Raw genomic sequence first — 21,335 nt, forward strand, 5'->3', positions numbered from 1 at the left:
CTATTTACTAGCATCATTATTTGATTGTGGTAGACATACCGGAATGATTAACCAAAGCTCGAGTTTGCCCATCTGCAGTTGGAGTGATCAGATCCCAGATGAAACTTTTGATATTTTCATCCCCTTTATAATGATTAAGACAATATACAAGGATAGTCCGGCAGATGGTTTCCACATCTTGTTCTGTTAGCTGACGTTTATAGCGCCCATGTGAGAGGATGTCAGTCCACCGACCCCAGCTACAAGAAAAATATGTTCAATACAACAGCCAGGGCACTGGTATTTTAATTTGTGACTTTCAATTTAATTCCTGGTGCCAAGCAAGTTGGGACCTCCTGTATTAGCTCTAATGCATTTTGCCTTTGCAGGTTACATCAGGGAATCCAAATTCCAGCACCAAAGAGTTAAGAATGTTTATTTTACAGAACAGGCAATAAGTTCACTGCTCGTAAAGCTGCAATTGAACTATACTCAAAATAATAAAGTACATATGTTTAACTCTAATAGTCCCAGTAAGCTCTGAACAGGAAACTCAACCGATTCCTACAATCATGGGATTTGGGGAATCAGTTTTATTTTGATCCTGAAATTCATTATTAGCAACTGTTGTGCACAACTTCCTAGAAATAAAGCCACTTTTTCTGAAGCCCATTGTGCTAGCAGTCAAATACAGCTACTTGCTTGCAAAGAGATGAAATTCAGATTGATAAATCCAATGGGGAAAAACACAAAGCCTCATCTTGCTCAATTCAAGTCATACCAAAAATACCAGAATCTACACCAAAAAGCTCTGGACTGACTTGATTTCACAACCACATATTTCTTTACAAATATACTTTGTTAATCTCCACAATACTTAGAAAAGTGAGATTAACCTTGATAATTCAGGCATTCTTTACACTGTAAGAAACCAGAACAAAACCACATATTTTACCAATGAGTTCATATCCATCTGTAAGACACTCAGATACTTCAAGCTAAGTAAGACATTTTTAAGCAACTTACATATATAGCAATTTAAAATCTCACTGGCAAACATATAGTGTAATGAGGTAAAGGTTACCCAGAAGGTATGTGAACACAAAAAAGAGAAAGAAGAGTTATTTACCACGTATCATTTCCATATTTCAGTTTTTAGTCACAACCAGAACATTTAATCTGTATATCCTTACCCATAAACCAACAAGTTCTTCTCTACCCTGAAACATTCACTTCTTGCATATCCTTGTGATTTGTCCTGAGGCCTACGGGGCTTTGTGCTAGGCTTTTCTTCAGAATCACTTTCCAGGTCTGAAAACTCCATCAGTTCATCCTCTTTGACTGCGCTGTAGAGTCTAGTTTGCTTTCTTACTCTTGGTGTATCAATGACTAGGTTATTCTAAAATGAAAGCGGAAATGTAAAAATTTAGGAGGAGAAAAATCTTCAATTTAATGGAACTGGGTACTGTCATAAAGCTCTTACCCTTCCATTTAAAGCATCAATATCCAGCTCAGCCTTCTTTGCCCACTTCTGCCAAAAATTAGGGTCATCCAAAGAAATGTCTGTCCTGTTTCCAGATGCAACAAAACTAGCCTAGTAAATATGAAAACACATGCATTGGTTTCTTAACTACATGCTACACGGAATGCCTATTTCACTGGTAAATACAATATTTAGGACTTACAAAATGACTTTTTCAAGAAAAAAAAAGTTAAGCACATAAACCATCATAAGTGAAAATACAGATGTTCCAACTATTGCAAGAAGTCCCACAAAAGTACATTGAAAAATTAAATTGACACATAACGAAATTTTATACTACTTCATCTATCCTAGTCACATTTTATTATTTTTCTCTGAATATCAGTGCACACCTTTGCAAACGTTGAGCCTTTTCCTTCAGATTCAATAGTAATTGTGTGCGTTCGCCTTAAGAGAATCTGATCGATATCCTCTTCACAAAACTTAGACCCTTCATCTTCCTCGTCCATCAGAGCACCATATGCCCCCTTTCGAAGAAGATCTTCTATTTCTTTCTTAGAAAGCTGTTGCACCTGTAACATATAAGAGAGGTGGGCTTTTTTGACACCAGTCAATGTTTATATCCGACAGCATAATCAGATTGATTGTCTTTTTATTTAGCATTTTAGGAAATGAACTTTTAAGGTAATGGTGTGTTGGTCAATTAAATATTCATGCTGAAGTCACCTTTGAAAGTAGAATGCAAACAACAACATTCTCAGGGTGAAGTTATATGAGTGGTTCAAACAATTTAATAATTCATTGTCACTGAATCCCTTTACTTTAGCTCTGATGACTGCTAAGCTCCTCCTGAGAGCACATTTGACTTACCACACTTACCAACCTGACAAAAAGCTAAAGCAAAGAAGTCCAAAGGAAAAAGGTTAAAGCAAATAAAAAAAGGGGGAGGAGGGGGTATTGGGGGGGGAGGAAGGGGGGGGAATGACAAGGTATGGGAAGGGACTGTAAAAAGTCCAAAAGGTGCTAGGATCAACCCCAGGAATGATGAGAGTGAATGAGGATTGAGGAAACATGACTCTACCTGCCTACTTTGAGCAATTAATGATACATTAGATAGTCTAAGCCAGTTCATGTAGCCTTGCCCTTAATTAACCCCACTTTAACATACATGCCATACTCTATCTGAAAACTATTGTTCTCCAGCTGAAGCATAAGGAAGGAGTTACACATCCCTAGCATTTGTTGATCATGAACCTTATATTAATTCTTACCCCATTTGTAGCATTTTCTCTTCCACTCATAGATTGTAGCACAGCCTTATCGAGGCCAAGCTTCAAGCTAGCTTTGTCAAACATTTCCCTTTCGTAAGAATTCCTTGTTATCAACCTGTAAATTTTCACTGATTTGCTCTGTCCAATTCTGTGACATCGTGCTTGAGCCTGATGAAATAAGACAGATACTCAGTTACAGGTGACAAAAGATAAGGAAAAAAATCAATACAGAAATCTTACTTTAGAAGTTATTGCTCTCAATATAAATAACAATCCTTATGTTTTTAAGAGATGGACAACACACTTTGGAATTTTATTTGCCTACAGGACACAGCAAACAGGAAAAAAAAAAGTTTTCAATTGAATCACCTCTTGTAATATTACCTGTAGGTCATTTTGGGGGTTCCAGTCTGAATCAAAAATGATGCAGGTATCAGCAGCAGTAAGATTAATGCCCAAACCTCCTGCCCTTGTACACAGCAGGAAAACAAACCTATCAGAATCAGGTCTTGAAAACCTGTCAATAGCTGCCTGACGCAAGTTGCCTCTTACTCGGCCATCAATTCGTTCATATGGGTACCTGAAATAAAGATGTGTTATAAAGAGAATTTTACTGAAAACGTTCTTAACTTCTGTCGTTGTTTCTTTTAAGAATATATTGTTTTGTTTTGTTTTTAAAGGAAAATGTTACTATAGCATCAAAATAGCTAAACAAACTGAGTGACTGTTCTTGTATCCACCACCTTCATCAGTGGAAGACTTACTATCTTGTCTTTGGTTTCATGCTTTTCAGTAAAGAGCAGGCTTTCACTCCAAGGAATAAACTAAACATTTAAGATTAAATGAAAAAACTCCAGCGAAACTGAAATATTTCACTGAGTAGAAAACTAAGAGGACTCATCAAAGCTCCTGTAAGGTCACCTTATACTCACTGAAAAGAAAAACTTCAGTACTTGCACCTTACAGGTATGCTTTTCTCCTTTAGTCAAGATTCCAACAGAAAATACTGTAACGCATTTGAATTTCATCCCATTACAATATGGATCTCTCACAGGTTAAATACTGTGGCCGCTGAGGAAAGCACAGTTTATTTAGAATTGTATTATATTGTTGCTCTCACCGTCTTTGAATGAGGTAGTCTTCCAGTATGTCCAAGCAGCGCACCATCTGGGAAAAGATAAGCACCCTGTGGCCACCAGCCTTCAGTTTTGGCAGCAGCTTGTCAATCAGTACTAGCTTGCCAGCAGCCTGGATCATTGCCTGGAGCTGAAAATCTGGAGAGTCGGCATTGTGTGTTTCTTTAAACTCTTCCAAAATTTTCTCTTCAGCACCTGCAAAGATTGGACAGCAATACATGAACACTGCAAAGGGTTTTATTAATAAACAATGAGCTTGCCTTCAATACCCTATAGAGACCGCAGGAATGTTTTAAGCATTATGTGAATAAACATTTATAAAAAATATTAATCTTAAATTTAAAGCAAACATATACACAAATACAGCATAAATAAAAAGTAACTTTGAGCATTCAATCTCTTTTTTTTAAAGGAGTATAATCTTTTCTACACAAATTCATACAACTATTTAATGCAAACAATTTAATGAGAAATTAAGAAAAAAATAAATAAACCATATTCCAATTGACTAAGTGGATTTTCTGTTCTTTTCTAAATGCAACATGGAAGAAAAATATCTTGTTTTCACAGGAAAATACAGGGAATATAAATCACATTGATACCTGTGCTTTTAAAACCAAAACCAGATTTAAACAACCATGATATAGACCTGCTCCTTCCATTATTATTAACTACAGAATCAAAATACAAACGATGAAAAAAATCACTGGAAAAAATAAGTTGTGTGAAATGATATTTTATCCTCTATTTAGCTTTCTTTTCTCAAAGAATGTGTTTTTTCCTCAGTTTGGTGAAGCTATCCAATGGATATGTTCTTTCCAGAACTAGTCATAAGATCTTTCTTGCCATTCCCTCTATGAACCAAAAGCATAGCAACAAACATTTCCTTATACTGCTCATTACCCAATGACTACAGACCAAGTTCAAATTTTATGCTTATTCTCCAACCATTCTGATGCTTTTATCCTATTTTCATGTCCCTTCTACAAATAATTTACTATTCAAAGCATTATCAGATGACTATTCTTAGCTAAGTAGAGGTATAGGAATCTTCATCATAAGCTTATTTCATACCCACATAAACCTCCTGGGAGCTGTCTTTTTGAGTACCTCTGATTTAAAAAAATAATAATTGTAATTTATAACATCCAACATCAACATTGCTTTGTAGGAACACAAGGAGGAGTGGGAGGGCTGGGGCAGGGGAGAAAAAACTTATTGCCAGGCTTCCAACAAGCATCTCTCTCAAACCCCAGCTCTAACTAGACAGAAGTAAACACACATGCAAACACACCCGTCACTGTGTGATCACTAATTCAGTGACTACTGTTACATGGTGTCTCAACTAGATGCCACCCTATGCAGGCTGGCAGCTTCACATTACACAAAATAATTGCACTGCTAGCTTTCACAACATTTAACAGGTTCAAGATGTGACCACACTTAAATATAGTTTTACAATGCTGAATTTTTCTTAAAAATTTTCTTTCTTTTCTTGCCCTACTCCAATTATTACTGATCCCAACAGTTTGCCCCTACGAGAAAGAAAGCCATGTGAAAATAGTTAGAAACTCCTTCAAGCTCCCTTCAATTGTATTACTTCCTCTTTTGTAAACTAGGAGAGTTTGGGGTAGTAGGTAGTAAATCTCAGATTCTGTACTAAGTTTATGCAATTTCAGAACTTAGCAGGCTGTCTGGTAGCTCATACATAATAACTTTAATGATCTTTCTTCATTACATGACTTATTTCTGAATCAGCTGTGATACACACATGTAAGCTTCACTGCTACCAGTAAACCAGCACGCAAACTCACTGCCTTCAGAAGCAAAGTGGTTAGGCCAACTATACGACAACAAAACAATAAACAGGTCTAATGAATGAAGGATTTTCAGCATTAGCATTTGGTCTCAGCAAGACACACTTCAATAACAGCCCATGACCTCTGAAAAACTGCTAGTCCAGTAATCCTATCCTACCTAAGCCCTGTAAAGGTCTGTGCTGACCATTTCACTTCTACTTCAATTGCAAGTAAGCGATGAACACTGAGTACCTGTTACCCAAGATATTTGATGTAGTACCTGGGTGCCTATAACAGTTCTATTCTACCTGTTTTTTATTAGTGGCTGAAAGAAAGCGATCTGAATGTGTGCCTGGTCCATCAGGAAATCCCCTACTTCCACTCCTAATTAAGAGAGACTTGGAGGGCTCAAGAGAGCAAAAGGAACAGAAAAAGAAACCTTTCCAGTGTTTTCCACTCTGCTTTGTAGCATGTGCAAGCAGAGGCACTCCCTGCTGCTGCATCTTGGAGCCAGAGAAAGAAGTATGATGGATGAATACTTGAGGGTGGTTGCTAGGGAGAAAGCAAAGAGTCCAGCCCTGAGGAAACCAACAGACAATGCTAGTCCAGCTTGGTTGGAGATCACACAACATGCAGCTGCTCTCTCTAGAAGTCTACTCAAGGCCAGTTTCAGCAGAGAGCCACTCTCCCCTCACTACCACAAGAGCAGATCTGCCATCAAGAAACAAACAAAAACCACCACGTTCAACTCCTACCATGCTATTTATCATATATAATCTCCTATGGCTCTTAACTGAAGATTATCTAGAAGAGTTGCTTGCAACTTTTATGCGAAACAAAAAAAAATAGTGTTCTGCCTGGGCTCTATATTCAAATACCCACGCCTTGCTGCTAGCTTACAAACCTGTAAATGTAGAAGAAAATGAGAAGGGTTCAGAGACCTCTTTATAAAAGTGGTTAAGTCTCAAGATCTTGCTACTCTAACAGCCCTTAAGGTTGCACCGTGTTGTCCTGGTGCTACTGCAAGACCTCTTGACAGAACTAGAATAAACTTGCATCATCACTGCAATTACAAAGCTGTTAATCACTGATCAACAAGGTAAAACCTCAGGCTCAGACAACTACAGGATGTTCAGAGTACTTTCTCTCCTAGAACTACAAAGAACTCAGTTGCTTGGTTCCATCTTCCACACTGATAATAGTCAGCATTCATTTATTTTACCCCTCCCATCAAATCTGATGGCTTGACCCACCTGCCGTTTTGCTGCATGCCAAGCAAACCCAAATGTTCAGAAGTCACTAAACTGTTAAAAAGGAAAAAGCTCTCAAGAGAAATCCCCATCTCTCTTTATTAGGGTTAAAGGAAAGTCATCCAAAAATACTTGAAACTTTCCACACAGCTACCTGGATTGTAGCAGTGTCTAACAGACATTAAATGATACAAGACTTGTGAGGAAAAGAAATCACTGTAACTAGTGTTTGCAGCATTGCTTACGAACTCTATTTGACAAAACTAGACAGGAGCAAAACATGCACTTTACTCCTTGTAACAACTAAGAAATGAGGAAAAGTAATCAATAGGTTTAAACAAGCAGAAAAACAAGGAATGTATAAAGCATCAGGTTCAGAAGCTCATAACCTGAACATCCTGAACTACTTTCTGGTAAACCTATTTATGTAATGGATCAACTTCAAACAAAGAACCAACAAACAACAAAAAGCCCTACTGGAACCACAAAGCTCCTTTACTATATGCTCATCTGAGTTTAGAAACTGAGCAGCCCACTAGCACGGTTGGGTTCAAGTACTTTGGAGTAACTCTGTATCATGTCTTTGCAATAATTACTTGCGCATGAAATATAACGAGATGTCATTTGGTGGATCAGAACAAAAAATGTCAAGAAAGAAAACAAGCACTGCAATTTTGAGGTCATACAACATAATGCAGAAATCACTGGATCTGAAAAGCTGAAATATAGCTCTGGAACAAAACAATCTTTCACAACATGTTCTGTGAAGCTTATAGGCAGCATTAAACCAGCAATATCATAAGTCATATACAGTGATGAAAAGGAGTTGGGAAACAAGGAACTGGAGGCTTGCATTAAATCCTCAAAGGGAAGATCTGATTTCACCAACGCATACAGGTTAGCATACTTCAGAGTGATGCAGTTAGCTGGTTCAACATCTATTTGCTGTAGGTAATCCTGATGTAAACGCAACGATATCACAATGAAACAGGATTTGTCATTAAAATCTAATATGACATTCATACAAATCATTTAACTGGTCCAAAAAAAGAGGAAAATGAACTGACTACATGTGTCCAAAAAAGCACGTCTCAATCACTTCCTACCCCACAACTTTTATTCAGAAACAGTTACTCTCTCTGTGGCAAGAAAAGAAGTAGCAGCTAACTGGAACTGTGAAGAAAAAAAGTTGTCATCTTTACACCAGCATCCAACAACCTGCATGATATTGAAATCTTCTTTGTCAGAAATAACAGAAAGAAAAACTTGGTAACACAAACTTGATAATATTAACACCGACTCTGTCAGGACCAAGCAAGCCTTGAAAAAGCAGTGCAGGTGTTTTCAAAAGGAACACTGTCCTGACTTGCAGATATCTAAACATAAGAAAACCTAAAAATGTATGCCACTATTGCACTTTAAAAATAAATAAATAAAGAGACATACAATTCACACAGTCATCTACACTACTTTCACCATATGTATTTCAGGAAAAATATGAATAAATGACTATCTGTCTGGAGACATCAGAACAGAATTTTTAACATGCTGAGCTTTCTTACAAATGCTTTCTGAATGAGGAGAAAAATATAAGGCCTACCATTAATAAGGTACGGATGATTGCAGCATTTTCTTAGTTCCATCATAGTGTTTAAAAGATTAGGTACATTTGCCTGACCTCCACCCTTAGAAAGAAATGTGAAATTCTTTTCAAGAATAGCACGATAATATTTCTTCTGAATATTTGTCAGCTCAACTTCAATAATAGTTTCCTCTTTGGGGGCCAGGTTCTTTTCTACATCCTCCTTGAGACGTCTCAGCATCATCGGCTTCAAAATAGCTTGCAGTTTTTGCACCTAGAAAACATATGTTATATAAATAACAATTAAAGCTGTAGGGCTGCATATTTATTTTTCAATTTTGTAAGGTTTTCTTAATTCTAAAATTTCTACCTCAGATCACAGGTAGACAGCATTTGTAAAAAGTCTTTCCTCAAAGACCTAGAGACTGAAATTTCCTTACCAACAATGTGATGTAAACTTCTGAAGTCATTTTTAGCACACACCACCTCTCTTTAGATAATGTTGTTAGATGACCTCACTTAGAACTGTCTCTCCAGACAAGGGCAGTACCACACACCCATCATGCAAAGCTAACCCCAGGTAAGCACAAACAAATTCATAACCAAATCTGACTGTAAGATCAAGCTTTGCAGTAACTTCTAACCACTAACCACAGTGAAATAGGCTATTTTTACCCTCCAAATGTCTGCTCCTAATTCTTTTCTTACTTCCTTAGTTTTCACATCCACCAACATAGAAAACTATGTAGGCCTGTTCTCAAAACATTGTATTTCTGTAATTATTATTTTTAATGCTAAATTATTTTTTTTTACTCAGGGTTTTGCAACATATATTTTATGAGGCAGGGGGAAAGCACCCATTTTCCTCTAACGAAGTCAGCCTAGTTAGATCAAACCATTGTAAAGCCCTTTATATAAAACTCAGGCATACTCCATATATAACAAGATTGGCATTTCTGTTGGTTTTAGGTTCTGTCTCTCATCAAAGTACAAACCAGCTCAGTGTCAAAAAGTTGACAATATATCCTGAAATTGGTCATCATCTCCTGCTAGGGTGCTGTGTAGCAGAAACAAGAATAAAAGACACTTTCTTCTGAATTCACATAATTCCCTTATTAATAAAATGACTTCAAGTGAAAGGCAACAAATTAGTACAGGGGGATGAACAATGATAAAAAACACATGGAGTAGGACTGCAAGGAATGGAGGAGAAAACCTAAGTCAATAGCATATAATCTCATCTATCATTTGAAAGACGAAAAATCAAATTTCAAAACATCTAATGGTGTATTCGCAAGAAGGCACTTCTTCCAAAACTTGTTGGCCCAAATAATCCAGGATCCATATCTGCTGACAACCGATGGCATATTTAAGTTATATTTCCATACATAGCATCACTTCCAGTCCTGCCCTGCTGACATTTTGAGCTGGCCAAACAGAAGCTATGATGAGAGTTAGGATATATTAACTCCAGTTCAAACACTGTATTAACAGGAGTACATGGCTTCTGGATCACAGTTGGCTCACTTCCAATCAGGTCAGAGTCCAGGCTGACTGACATGCAACTGCGTGCACAATCTGTGTGGAAACATACCCTATGATTCCCGCAGGACACACTGTGATTGTCCAGGTGGTGGGGGGCTGGAGGAGAACTGTATTTATTTATTTATTTATTTATTTAGACTATTACCTATGATAGAGATAATCTCAATGTTAACCACTTCAAGCACTCAAAAAGTTAGAAATACAAGCAATTGGAATTTTCAGACAGAACCAAGTTGAGTTGCACACAAAAATGCATGCAGTCACAAAGTTAAAGAGCCAAATTAAGGTGCCTAAATTAAGATGTTCTGTTTTAGTTAAATCCTTATTTTTAAGGTGGTTTGACTGTTACCTCCTGACTTTTTAAAAATGTTTCATACATACAAAAATCTCTTAAGTTTTATATTTGACCATCAGTTTCTTTTACGTTTGAGATCTAGAACTTTGCATTAAGCGGTTTTCATTCTGCTTTGATTTACTCATTTCTCTCATTGGGCAGCTTGAGAAATCCATTTTTGAGTCAGTCAAAAAAGAACCTCCCTCCATTTGGCTGCTTCTTTCAAATACGTTCCCATTTGCACAGAAAGCATTTATAAAACTCCTGGGTGTTAACTTCACAGAAATTACAGTCTCCTCACTCTGCTACTGATGCTCAAAGAAGAACATAAAACATGTTTCTGCATGACCAGTTGACAAAGAAACAAAATGATAAGGCAAACTGACTTTCGGTCAAAGGTGTAAGAATCAAAAAAAAAAAAACCAAAAAAAAATAAGGATAAATCAACTCTGGACTTCTAAGAAGAAAAACAGGTATTACTTGTAAAAGCAAGTAATAAAGTTCAGATATAGCAAAGTGGTTGAATTCACAATATGTAAAGAGAGAAGTAAGTGTGCGGGAGCAGATTACCTGTTCTTCAGTTTTCAGATCCCCAAATTCTTGCATGAATGTGGTTTCTGATGGGAAACGACCTGGTTCCAAAAAGTGAAGCAAGCTAAATAGCTCTTCTACTGTATTTTGCAAAGGAGTTCCTGTAAGCAGCACTTTATGTTCCTGAAAGATTAAGAAACAGTTGCCTAGGAATCCATCTAAATTCACTTTCAATACAATGTTTTTTCCCTATACATATCTTTCATCTGTGCTTTCTTTTTGCTCCAACTACTTACATATAGTTCTTTTCAAAATATTTGTAAGTAGTGTTCTGGCCTTCCTCCAGCTAGCTCCAAAAAATACTTCACCTTTTAAAAAGATCTTCAAAAGTCCTCCAGATAAAAGAGATTTTACTGACCCATAACATTCCAGTTCTTTCACAAATACAATGGATTTTAAATGGCAAAGTAACAGCTGAACTTATACTTCCAGTATAAAACCACTGATTTGCTATAGCTCTAGCATATCTCGGTACATGAATCCCTTCAGTGCAGGTATACATTTATAACACAAAGAACCTGAAGCAGAGTCCTACTTTCTAACTAGACACAACAGAGCAAGAGACTGACGGAGATGAGAGGAAAAGTTGCATGCTTCTTGTTGCATGCTGCTTTTGAGTAGGTGCCCAGAGAGGTTAAGCAGCTTGCTCAAATTCAAACACGAATTTAGTAGTTGAACAAAAACTGAAGTGGGAAGTCCCCTATCTTCCCATCTATAGCCACGACTGTAAGCTCTGCTTTCCTTTAACAGCAACCGTATTAAAAAAATAAACAGACTATATGCAGTATTTTTACAAACATTCATCCATTAAGCTTCAAGATTCCTTCAAGAAAAGTATGATTGAAAAAACAGGGAAACAGAATCTAAAAGTGACCTACAGGTCACCAGTGCTTGTATAAGCTAATGTTTATCCCACTGCATTATCATCGGAAATAGGTGGTTTTGAGTTCCAGGTATTAACTCAGTCTGTGTTCCTACTGCATTTTTAAAGAATCTTCTGACCTATAAAACAGTAAATAGCTTTAAAACCATCTTCTTATTTTTTTTTCTCTGTGTTAAATATTACATATTTTGAGCATATATTATATATGTATTTATGCAAACATCAGAAACCAAACTCACATTTCCCTTCCTTAACTGGTCTGGAAAGAACTTCCTTATTGCCTTGCAACAAATTAACATTAGAGTTGACTTTAATTCAGAACAATTTAACTCTCAGGGCAGTATTTGGTCACCTGTCCACATTATACCTTTAAATAAATGCCTATGTAAAGAAGAAACTATGGAGGATTATAAAAGTAAGTCACATGAAGAGAAAGAAAGGGGAAAAAAAAAAATATTGATTCTCTTAAAATAATCCACATTATTCTAGATTTGAATTAATGTAGAGCCTGGTGAAACATCAGCACACCAGAATTCAAGGTATGCATACACTTCCAGATGTTTTAAAGACTGCAAGCTACATTCCCTCATTCTTCTTAATATTTGCTACTTTCACTTGAGAATAATTTATTTTTTTTTTTACTTATTTATAAAACTGCAAATCAGGAATGATAAAATACAGAACACGCAGAAGTAAAAACAAACAGAAAAGAAGAGAAAACAACAATAGGCACACACTGACCAGGTCCATCATCTTGAGTCCTTCCAAAAGCTTACAATTCCTGTTTTTCAGCCTGTGGGCCTCATCGATTACCACACAACGCCATGGAATGTTACGCAGCTCTGGGCAGTCAGTCAAAATCATTTCAAATGTCGTGATAATGGCATGGAACTTGTAGGACCCCTTTATCACGCGACCCTAAAAAGAATACCAAAAGTTCGAGTAAACCGATTGGCAAAGCAAGGAAGTAAATTTGTTTCATCTTCAGAATTCCCTCTTTAAAGAAAACACAGAGCAGTACAATGGGCAAATTATTTTAAGTACATGAAGTCATTATCAGTGACTCATTGAAGGAACACAAATGCCTAAGTTTACTACTGGTATCATGCGAGCTCTGTCTTTTTATCCTGTAAAAAGGCTCACAGCGTCACTGCATATTCATTACAAAGATGTTATACAATTACTTCAGCCATAATTTGTATGGATTATATTAATGCCTGGAAGCATTAATGTATTGCTGCAATATTCAAATAAGGTTTCAGACTTTCTCAAGAGAAATCTTTTCCTTTTAAATCAAGGAGCTATATAACAGTCCTCCCAAACCATCCAAATAACCAAGAAGTAGATGAAGGATTCATTTTCTATTAGAATGTTTTGCTCTCAGTAAACGGTACATTTTTTTCTGATGGTCATTAGATAACTAAACCACCTACAATTACAGTAAGCAACTTTGAAAAGAAGCAAATTGCTGAACTTGGGGAATGTACATCTTCACACACTTTTCTCTGATACTTCGGTAATCTTGTGTTAAGGAAAGTTCAACAGGATGATGTTTGGCTTCATCTTTGCTATTTCTTTGTTTAATTAAAGGTGTTATTTTCAGGGTTGATACTAAAAGCCTGTTTCAGAAAAACCCTGAAAAAACTCTACACAAAACCATGAAATGAACATCTTTCTGACACTGTGCTGTATTGCTGCCTAATCTTGTTCAAAGAAATATGTAACTGAATATCTCAAGTGGTACTTTGTCTTCACAGGAACCCCGTCTCTGCTAGGATAAGCACCATCCAAGTTCAAAGCGTGTCCTGCTTTGAGAACAGTATGTTGTGGGTTCTATACTGAGAACATTTCAAAAGAAAGGTATTTCACAGGAAGATGGCCTTCACTTCCTTCAAATACATGCAAGTCTGAATTCTTTTGTAAGTGACATGCATATAATGCTCTCCAAACTGTGGGGATCAGAATTGGCTACCCACTCTTGGAAATGGTTGGAAATCTTGTGCCTTGAGCTCAGCACTAATTCTGTGTATGCATATCAAGAGCACTTCATAGGAAGTAATGACCTGCTCGATAGTGCCTTCCCCCATAGCATATTCCAGAAACATTGACCTTCTCAGGAGATAAACAGTTGTTACCTAACAAACAGCAGATGAAGATACACCAAGTAACTAGAAAGCCAGTAAGCTGAAACGCTGTGATCTTTTCAGGAACTTTGAAGATACGAGAAGGCAGCCGAGGAGATTCTTTCCGAGTAGTAGGAAACACTTCCATGAGCGAGTGCATGTATGGTGTTTGGCAAGCAGTGCTCTACAAAAACGATCCCTACATAAAGCAGTTCATCCAGGTGAAGCAAAAATCATCAGAACCACCCTTGATTATATATTTAGAGCTGTCTAAATCTCACATTAAATTATGAAGGGTGGTTTTGACACAACAGCTCACATTTCAGAGCTACAGTAATGGCTGTCCAGAAGAGTCAAATGCTGTGCTGAAGTGCGTGAATGTAGGAGAGAATTAAACAGAAGCTCCAAGAGCTTCTGAAGGTGAATGATGAAGTTATTCAGCTGCTTTGGGCCTCAAAGACTCAGGAAGTATGGGAAAGAATCCTAAGTAATCCTATTCCTGTCACATTTGAGAAATGTAAATGTAGAAATTATCAGGAAAGTGACCTACAGTACTTTCACAGGTGACTCAGACAACCAGGATATCAGTTTACTGTGTTTCAGTGTGGCATCCAAATGAAGTTCTCTGATGCTGGAAACACAGCAATTTTGCATCAATGTACTCAGAGAACTTTTTCCATTTGAGGAAGTCAGTCCTCCTAATGGGAAATAGTTTTCTGTTCTGTACAGGAAATTCTTCTGGAAGTAACTAAAGCAACAGAGGCAGCCCAGCCCACAAGGTGCAATAATTAGATATGAGTATAAAGCTTGGGGGCACTACCTCTTAGCAGATATAAATTGAGAGGACCAATGGATATGTATAAGAACCAGACTACTAAAAAGATGCACATTCCACCAGTGGGAACTTGGAAAGATTAACACGATCTTCTCCCACCAGCCTCAGCCTCCGTGTTGATGAAGCAGAGAACAGATGCAAAGAACACACATATTTACTAATTATAGCAGAGAGGCGTCTGGAAAACAAAGTCTCACCCACTCTGTAAAATACAACTTGACATCTTTGGTGAAAGACAGAGTTCCTGTTGGTGAAATACTGCCTTACAGCGCTGTGTGCTAACCATAGCTCTGTGGCTTCTCAGTAAGGAAGAAAACAACGCAAACAAGTAAATACTCTGTTAAATCAACACCCACTGAGTCCAAAAGGAACAAACCACACAAGCCAGAAAGAGTCCTGAACATTAATGGCATTATTTTCAGTTAAAATCAACCAGGTAAAGGTATCCTGTCTCTACACATGGGCCAGGTGGCTTCTCTTCTTAGTCCTCATTACAGTGCAAAGCAAATTTCCCTCGCAAACACATCAACTCTTTTGCAGGGCTCTGCCCTTATTTTTATTTGGCATGTATAGTTTTCCTGATGTTACAACAGGACTTTCTCAGAGGTAGGATACTACAGAAAAGGGTTTGGTTTATTTGGTGTTCCAAGCAGGGAAGGCCTCCAGAAGGGCCTCTCTGTTGTACTGCTCAGGAATACCCAAACAGGCTTCTCACAGTGATCCTCACAAACAGCAAGGCAGAAGGCAGCTGTCCTTAGTTTCAAAGTCACACCACTGAAAAAACTTATTTCATTATCAACCACTCTCTACAATGTTTTCATTATAACTTGACTCTGATTACTGCTGGTGCTTCTGAAAACCAAACTACTGCAGATGGGTTAGGAGCTTCTTAGGCTTTTTTTTTTTTTTTTTTTTTGCCCTTCAAAGACAGATTTTCACAACATTCAGCTGTCTTTTTGAGAATCTGCTCAGCTTGAGAGGCCTCTTTCATGTTAAGACCTAAAAAGCCAAAGATGCCAATGTTTGAGTTGATGTGTTTGGCAAGGGGACCAGAAATGATAGTGCCAGAGCTTGCCTTGCCTTCGCTCCCTCCTCATTTCCCATCATATGCCTGCTGATGGGGATTTAAAGGATGACAGACTGAACACTACATGCCGATTCGTTTTGTCAGAAAACGAAGAGATTTTTTTCCCCTGTAATTCAGTTTCTACCGTGCATTTCACAGCAGACTGAATCCTATGGAGAACCAAAGACAGAATGTGATTTCACGATACATCTAAGCTAGCTGTCACCAAAAAGAAGAGTTGCCTCCATTTCTGCTTTATCCCCAACCATGGCAATTGTCTGACTCAAGCCAGTTGATAGAGCAAAGCTAGCAGGAACTGGTTCATTTGTTCTGTGCCATTACTCGCTACGTGGTTATTGCAAGAAGAGTGAAGAACATGGCGACAGGACGAACAGAATTTCCTGCAGCAACTAGACCTTAGATAAACAAAACAATATTGTCAAAATTACACTGCGAACATGCACAGGATGTGGGAATTTTCTGATGACAGTCCTTCAGGTTTCAGGTTATGTCAACTGCTGCATCCTACGGGGAAGGACACACTGAAAGAAGTGCCATTTAAATAACTAAAGAAACAAACCTCATTTTTAATATCGGGAAATACTTCAGTAAAACAGAGACAATATTTGTATAAAACCATTTTAAAAAATTGATACAAAATATCATTTCTCCTTGATTAGAAATAATATTTGAAACAGATAAAAATACAAATCAATTAATTCTGGTTCATTTGTGTATTATACATTTAGGCACAAAGTCAAACGTGATTATTATCCCAAAATATAAATCACTTAATTCCAGTTCATTATACATCTAGGTAAGAAGCTAAATGCAATTATTAATCCTAAGTAATGCAAGTCATTATACCTCAGTGCAGCAACTGTTATTCAAATCAATCATCTTTTACAACACTGTATCTGATTTTGTTTTGGAAGTTTCTTTGATAAATTGCTGAGGAAAATACAATATTTTCTAGGCCAAACAGATCTAACCTGTAGCTACTATAAATTACTATGTTTTTCCACTAGATTTAAGTACCTGCTTCTGTTTGCCCTGATGGCATGTCAAGTTGTACCATAGTCATCATCTTTAAAATAGTTTTTACTCAGATCTTTCCCTGTAAAAGTGTTTTCTACCTTGCAACCATCCTCACAGCTTTTCTTTAAGGGCTCTAGTTTTTCAACACTTTTTGAAGAAAGTGCATGAGAACTAGGCAGAACCGGACTACTCACTACATTAGTGACAAACAGAACAATGTTGTAATGTTTTCACTTGTAATAAACATTTTTCCTCCTACATACTTGCATTACACTTATCTTTTAACCACTGCCTCACAGTATGAACTTGTGTTTAACTGGTTGTGCGTCATGACACAGAAGGATGTGCATTTGTCTTACAGCCTTTCCATAACAGAGCTCTCCCTGCTGTAGGAACGATCTCCGTGCCTTATTCACAGATAGCCTTATATGTAGCTAGTCTGAATGTTGTTAGTTTGGATCCAATTTATTAAGTAACACAGCTTACTCTCTATCCCTGAACTGTCTTAGTTATTTACCACTCTCCCCATCTTTGTGCAATTTGAAAAATTCCTCAGTAATGATTTTATGTTTTCTTTCAGATCATTGATAAAAGTGTTATATAGCTCATGGACAAGAACCAATCCCTGAAGAACTATGCTGGAAATGTAAATCATTTCTCATTTACAATTACATTGAGAAATATCAGTTAGCCAGTTTTAAATCCACTTAATGTGTGCCATATTGATTTTATATCATTCCAGTTTATTAATCAAAATATCTGGTGGCATAAAATCAAATGCTTTACAGAAAATCTAAATATATGAATTCACCACTATCACTTCTTAAACTCTGTTGGAAATAATACTCCACAATATATTAAATCGGGTTGAACTTCCACTTTTTTTCCTTCCTCTTATGTAAGGAGGCTTATGTTGCTTTGCAAAAAGATTCAATGTATGCACATTATTTTTCCCAATCCTGTTTACTTACTCTGAGCAAAGCCACGTGTTTAAATGTGGAGAGCTGTTGTTCTTTATGGTTTCCTTTTTGGAAATAATTTTCTGCTTCCAATCCTCGTTTTTACTTTTTTTTTTTTTTTTTTTTTTTTGTCTCCTTCTCTCATAAGGACTATTCAACAAGAATGTAGTAACAGATTCAAAATGCATCTGACTTACAAAATTTGATAAAGAAGCATCGACAAGTTTAATTTCTGCAAGCTAGTCTTTTCCTGGAATGGTAGGCAAAGATTGATTTTTAAGCTTAGTTGCAATTAAAGCAGTTTCTCCATTAAGAATCTCTTCTGCCTGCTTCCTCCTCAGGAATGCAAAACAATGAAACCCTCGCATGAAATAATGAAAATCTGAACAAGAGTCACCATCGCAGTAACTCTTGGTCCTGCTCTAATTTCCAGCCAATCTCCTGGCTACTATTAAAAAACCCTGTCTCTTCCATAATACATATGCCCTTATTATTAGTTGAAACCTACCGTATCAGTACTGAAAACTTAATTGATGCTTGTAACCCAAGATTAATTAGTAACAGTAAAGCATACACGGGGGAAAGAAAAAAAAAAAAAAACACACCACTTTTACCTGTGGATCTTTGAAATACATTTCATACAACTGAATGGTCCGCCGGCTTGCTTGACTCCCATGATACACAACCACATTCAATTCTGTCCAGGTGCGGAACTCCCTTTCCCAGTTGGGAATTGTGGACAACGGTGCAATAACCAAGAAAGGACCATGGATTCCTTTCAAATATATCTCATAGAGAAACGTAATGGACTGGATAGTCTTTCCCAACCCCATTTCATCTGCTAAAATGCAGTTTCGTCTGAAAATATAACAAAAACAGTCTTAATGTTTTCTTCCTAACTTAACGCTTAATGTTTTACGTAATATTATGTCATGCCCCCCAAAATAGTTTGTATACAACTCCTGCAGTATAAAATGAAAGATGTAAATAATTCTAAAAGCTCATTTGAGAAGGCTACTTTAAAAGGTTATAATTGCATATAATATATAATAGCTTTTCCAAAGCAGGATTCAGTAGTAAGCAATATTTTACGTACGTGTTGTACCAATTGAAAAGAAGCCAGTTTACTCCCTCCAACTGGTATTCCCTGAGTTTGTTATTGTTTTTATACTCCCTGGAACTCTCCGATTTCTTCCAGTCATCGGCAGGAGGTCGCTCCTGTTTCAAATACAGCAAATCCCATTAGTGGTTTCTAAAAGACCACATTACTTTACTATTTTCAAATAAAATCCTCTGTACAGAGCCAATTCTTACCACACGCTCCATTTCTGGCTCCCTAGACATCAGTTTCTCAAATTCTTCAATCTTAGCTTGGTCGATGTCTTGTTTGAGCTCCCAAGTGCTGTCTTCGTAAGGAAGCGAACACCATTTCACCAGATAATGCGTTACAGGCTTTGTTAAGATAAAAATAAGATCAGAACACAATTTAAAACAATAAAAATGTAACCATTTTTACAGGAGATCTGCAGGCTAGATAAATTCAAAGAGCATTACCAGACCTAAAAGTCTGAATCAGCCAAAAGGATAAGCAAACAGCGGGTTGACATCTTAACGACCTAATGAAGTCACATTAGAATGGAGGGAATGCAGGTTCATCACCGAAAGGAGCACAACACTATATTTGAAATCACTAATATTAAACTGAAATTTTAAAGTAAAACAATATTCATTTTCCAATTTTTACAATTTCAAGCAACCCCAAATCCACCATTCACAGAACAAGCAGTATGGAAACACTGATGCAATCAGTGAAACTTTCTATTCTCCCAAGACCAAAAAGGAGTCTCTGAGAAAACAAAGTGATCTTGCTGTGCAGAACAGGTCATAAGAAGTAAGAAACAGTAAACCCAGGACCTCTTCTGCATAGTTTAAATTATTACTAACAATATTAACACCGATTTAGCAATGACTTGCACACTTGATTTAAATTCTGTATTACCGGCATGGAAATCATACTTCTACCTATATAGAAGGTTTTTTGCTTTGCTTTGTATCAAATATAGGTAACACAGAAGTATGGAATTAAGGCCCCTTTATTCCAGGGAAATCACTATATTAGTGAATGTTTTCTGAAATGCCTTCCTATTTTCTGCATGCATACATATTTAGCTTCAGAAAGTGCTTAATATATTCAAATAAAGAATAAATTCTAAACACAATGTCTACATGAACACAAATACATTAGAAGTTCTGTTTACCTCTCCATTATCATCTGTGCTACGTGAAAAATCCATGATTCGATCAACTTCCACATAATCTGGATTAAAAAGCTCATCATCAATCTGTTCAAGGAAACAGTCAAAAAAAAATATACAAGATATCTTTATTAGCTCTTCCTGAGAGGAAAAATTATTATATATTTCACCAGGCAATAATATTTTGGGTCACGGTGACATAGAATTTATATTTGGCAAACTTCAACATGTTAATTGAAATGCTACAATTCAGCAAGATCATTCCCCGTGAGGGAATCAGACTTCTCAGACTTTGTTAACTGGGCCTCTTAATTACTGTGTGAAACCTTTTACTGTGAGAGAATGTTTAAGAATATTTTAAATGAAGTGTGAAATTACAATTCACTAATGAGCAATCGAAAAGGCTTATGGCATGCAATGCATTTAGCATTCTTGAAAACTACAGCTTGCAATAAAGAAATTAGAGCCTTGTACACTAAGTGCCTTCGGATTATTTTAACTACAGAAATTGTCTGACTGCTTTCTAAGCAAGATTCAAAGATTATTATTTCAGAAACACAGAAAAAGCACTGCATGTTTACAGCTTCACCAAAAATCACCATTTGTTATATTCTTTCTTATCCCTTCAAGAACTTACAGGATTCACTAGAGTACAAAAGCAGTATGTTTCACTTTACACTTTCAAGATCTCCAATGGAAAAAAACAGACAAAAGTAGTACAGACTAGGTACATTTTGATAGCTTTTTCTAAAAACAAACACAAGTTGCAGGTACTTAAAATAATTTGTTACACACTTGGAAATAGATGTAAAAAAAAGTTTAAAAAGAAGCATTTGTGGGTTTCTTCACTTAAAACAGATGTTAAATTCTACAATTATGCTGCTTAATGGCTTGATATTCTGTACTGACTGCTCCTCTAAATTTCCACACATTTATTAACTTCTTTAAAGACAGAAATATCAGGAGTCTTGAAAGTTAATTTATTTTAATTCTTTAGGTATTAACATTATATGATGCAGCTAATTCTTTGCAGTTGCCACCCCATTTATATATAATATATATATATAATGTATATATATATTTATATATAATATCAAAGTATTTTTTGGATGTTTTGACATCATGTTCATAGACTTCCTATACTCTGCCCTAGAAGTATATGATATTGATCCCTCCTCCCCCAAATTCCTGTAAATTTTATCAGAA

At 36.6% G+C, this 21,335-nt stretch overlaps 1 protein-coding gene across 2 annotated transcripts in view; it reads right to left on the reverse strand.

Moving 5' to 3' along the window:
• Positions 1 to 21,335, reverse strand: part of CHD7 (chromodomain helicase DNA binding protein 7) — an 87,876-nt gene that overhangs the window by 16,821 nt on the left and 49,720 nt on the right. For both annotated transcript variants that reach the window (XM_072034579.1, XM_072034580.1), the window contains exons 8-21: positions 20,133 to 20,216; positions 19,189 to 19,326; positions 18,971 to 19,092; positions 18,489 to 18,732; positions 12,595 to 12,771; positions 10,950 to 11,093; positions 8,519 to 8,774; positions 3,854 to 4,064; positions 3,118 to 3,313; positions 2,734 to 2,901; positions 1,855 to 2,034; positions 1,463 to 1,573; positions 1,173 to 1,378; positions 40 to 239 (exon numbers count right to left, since the gene is read on the reverse strand). In XM_072034579.1, coding sequence (XP_071890680.1) covers positions 40 to 239; positions 1,173 to 1,378; positions 1,463 to 1,573; positions 1,855 to 2,034; positions 2,734 to 2,901; positions 3,118 to 3,313; positions 3,854 to 4,064; positions 8,519 to 8,774; positions 10,950 to 11,093; positions 12,595 to 12,771; positions 18,489 to 18,732; positions 18,971 to 19,092; positions 19,189 to 19,326; positions 20,133 to 20,216 — 2,437 coding nt within the window. The remainder of the gene's footprint in view (positions 1 to 39; positions 240 to 1,172; positions 1,379 to 1,462; positions 1,574 to 1,854; positions 2,035 to 2,733; positions 2,902 to 3,117; positions 3,314 to 3,853; positions 4,065 to 8,518; positions 8,775 to 10,949; positions 11,094 to 12,594; positions 12,772 to 18,488; positions 18,733 to 18,970; positions 19,093 to 19,188; positions 19,327 to 20,132; positions 20,217 to 21,335) is intronic.

Source organism: Anas platyrhynchos, chromosome 2 (assembly GCF_047663525.1).
Source record: "Anas platyrhynchos isolate ZD024472 breed Pekin duck chromosome 2, IASCAAS_PekinDuck_T2T, whole genome shotgun sequence".
NCBI lineage: Eukaryota > Metazoa > Chordata > Aves > Anseriformes > Anatidae > Anas > Anas platyrhynchos.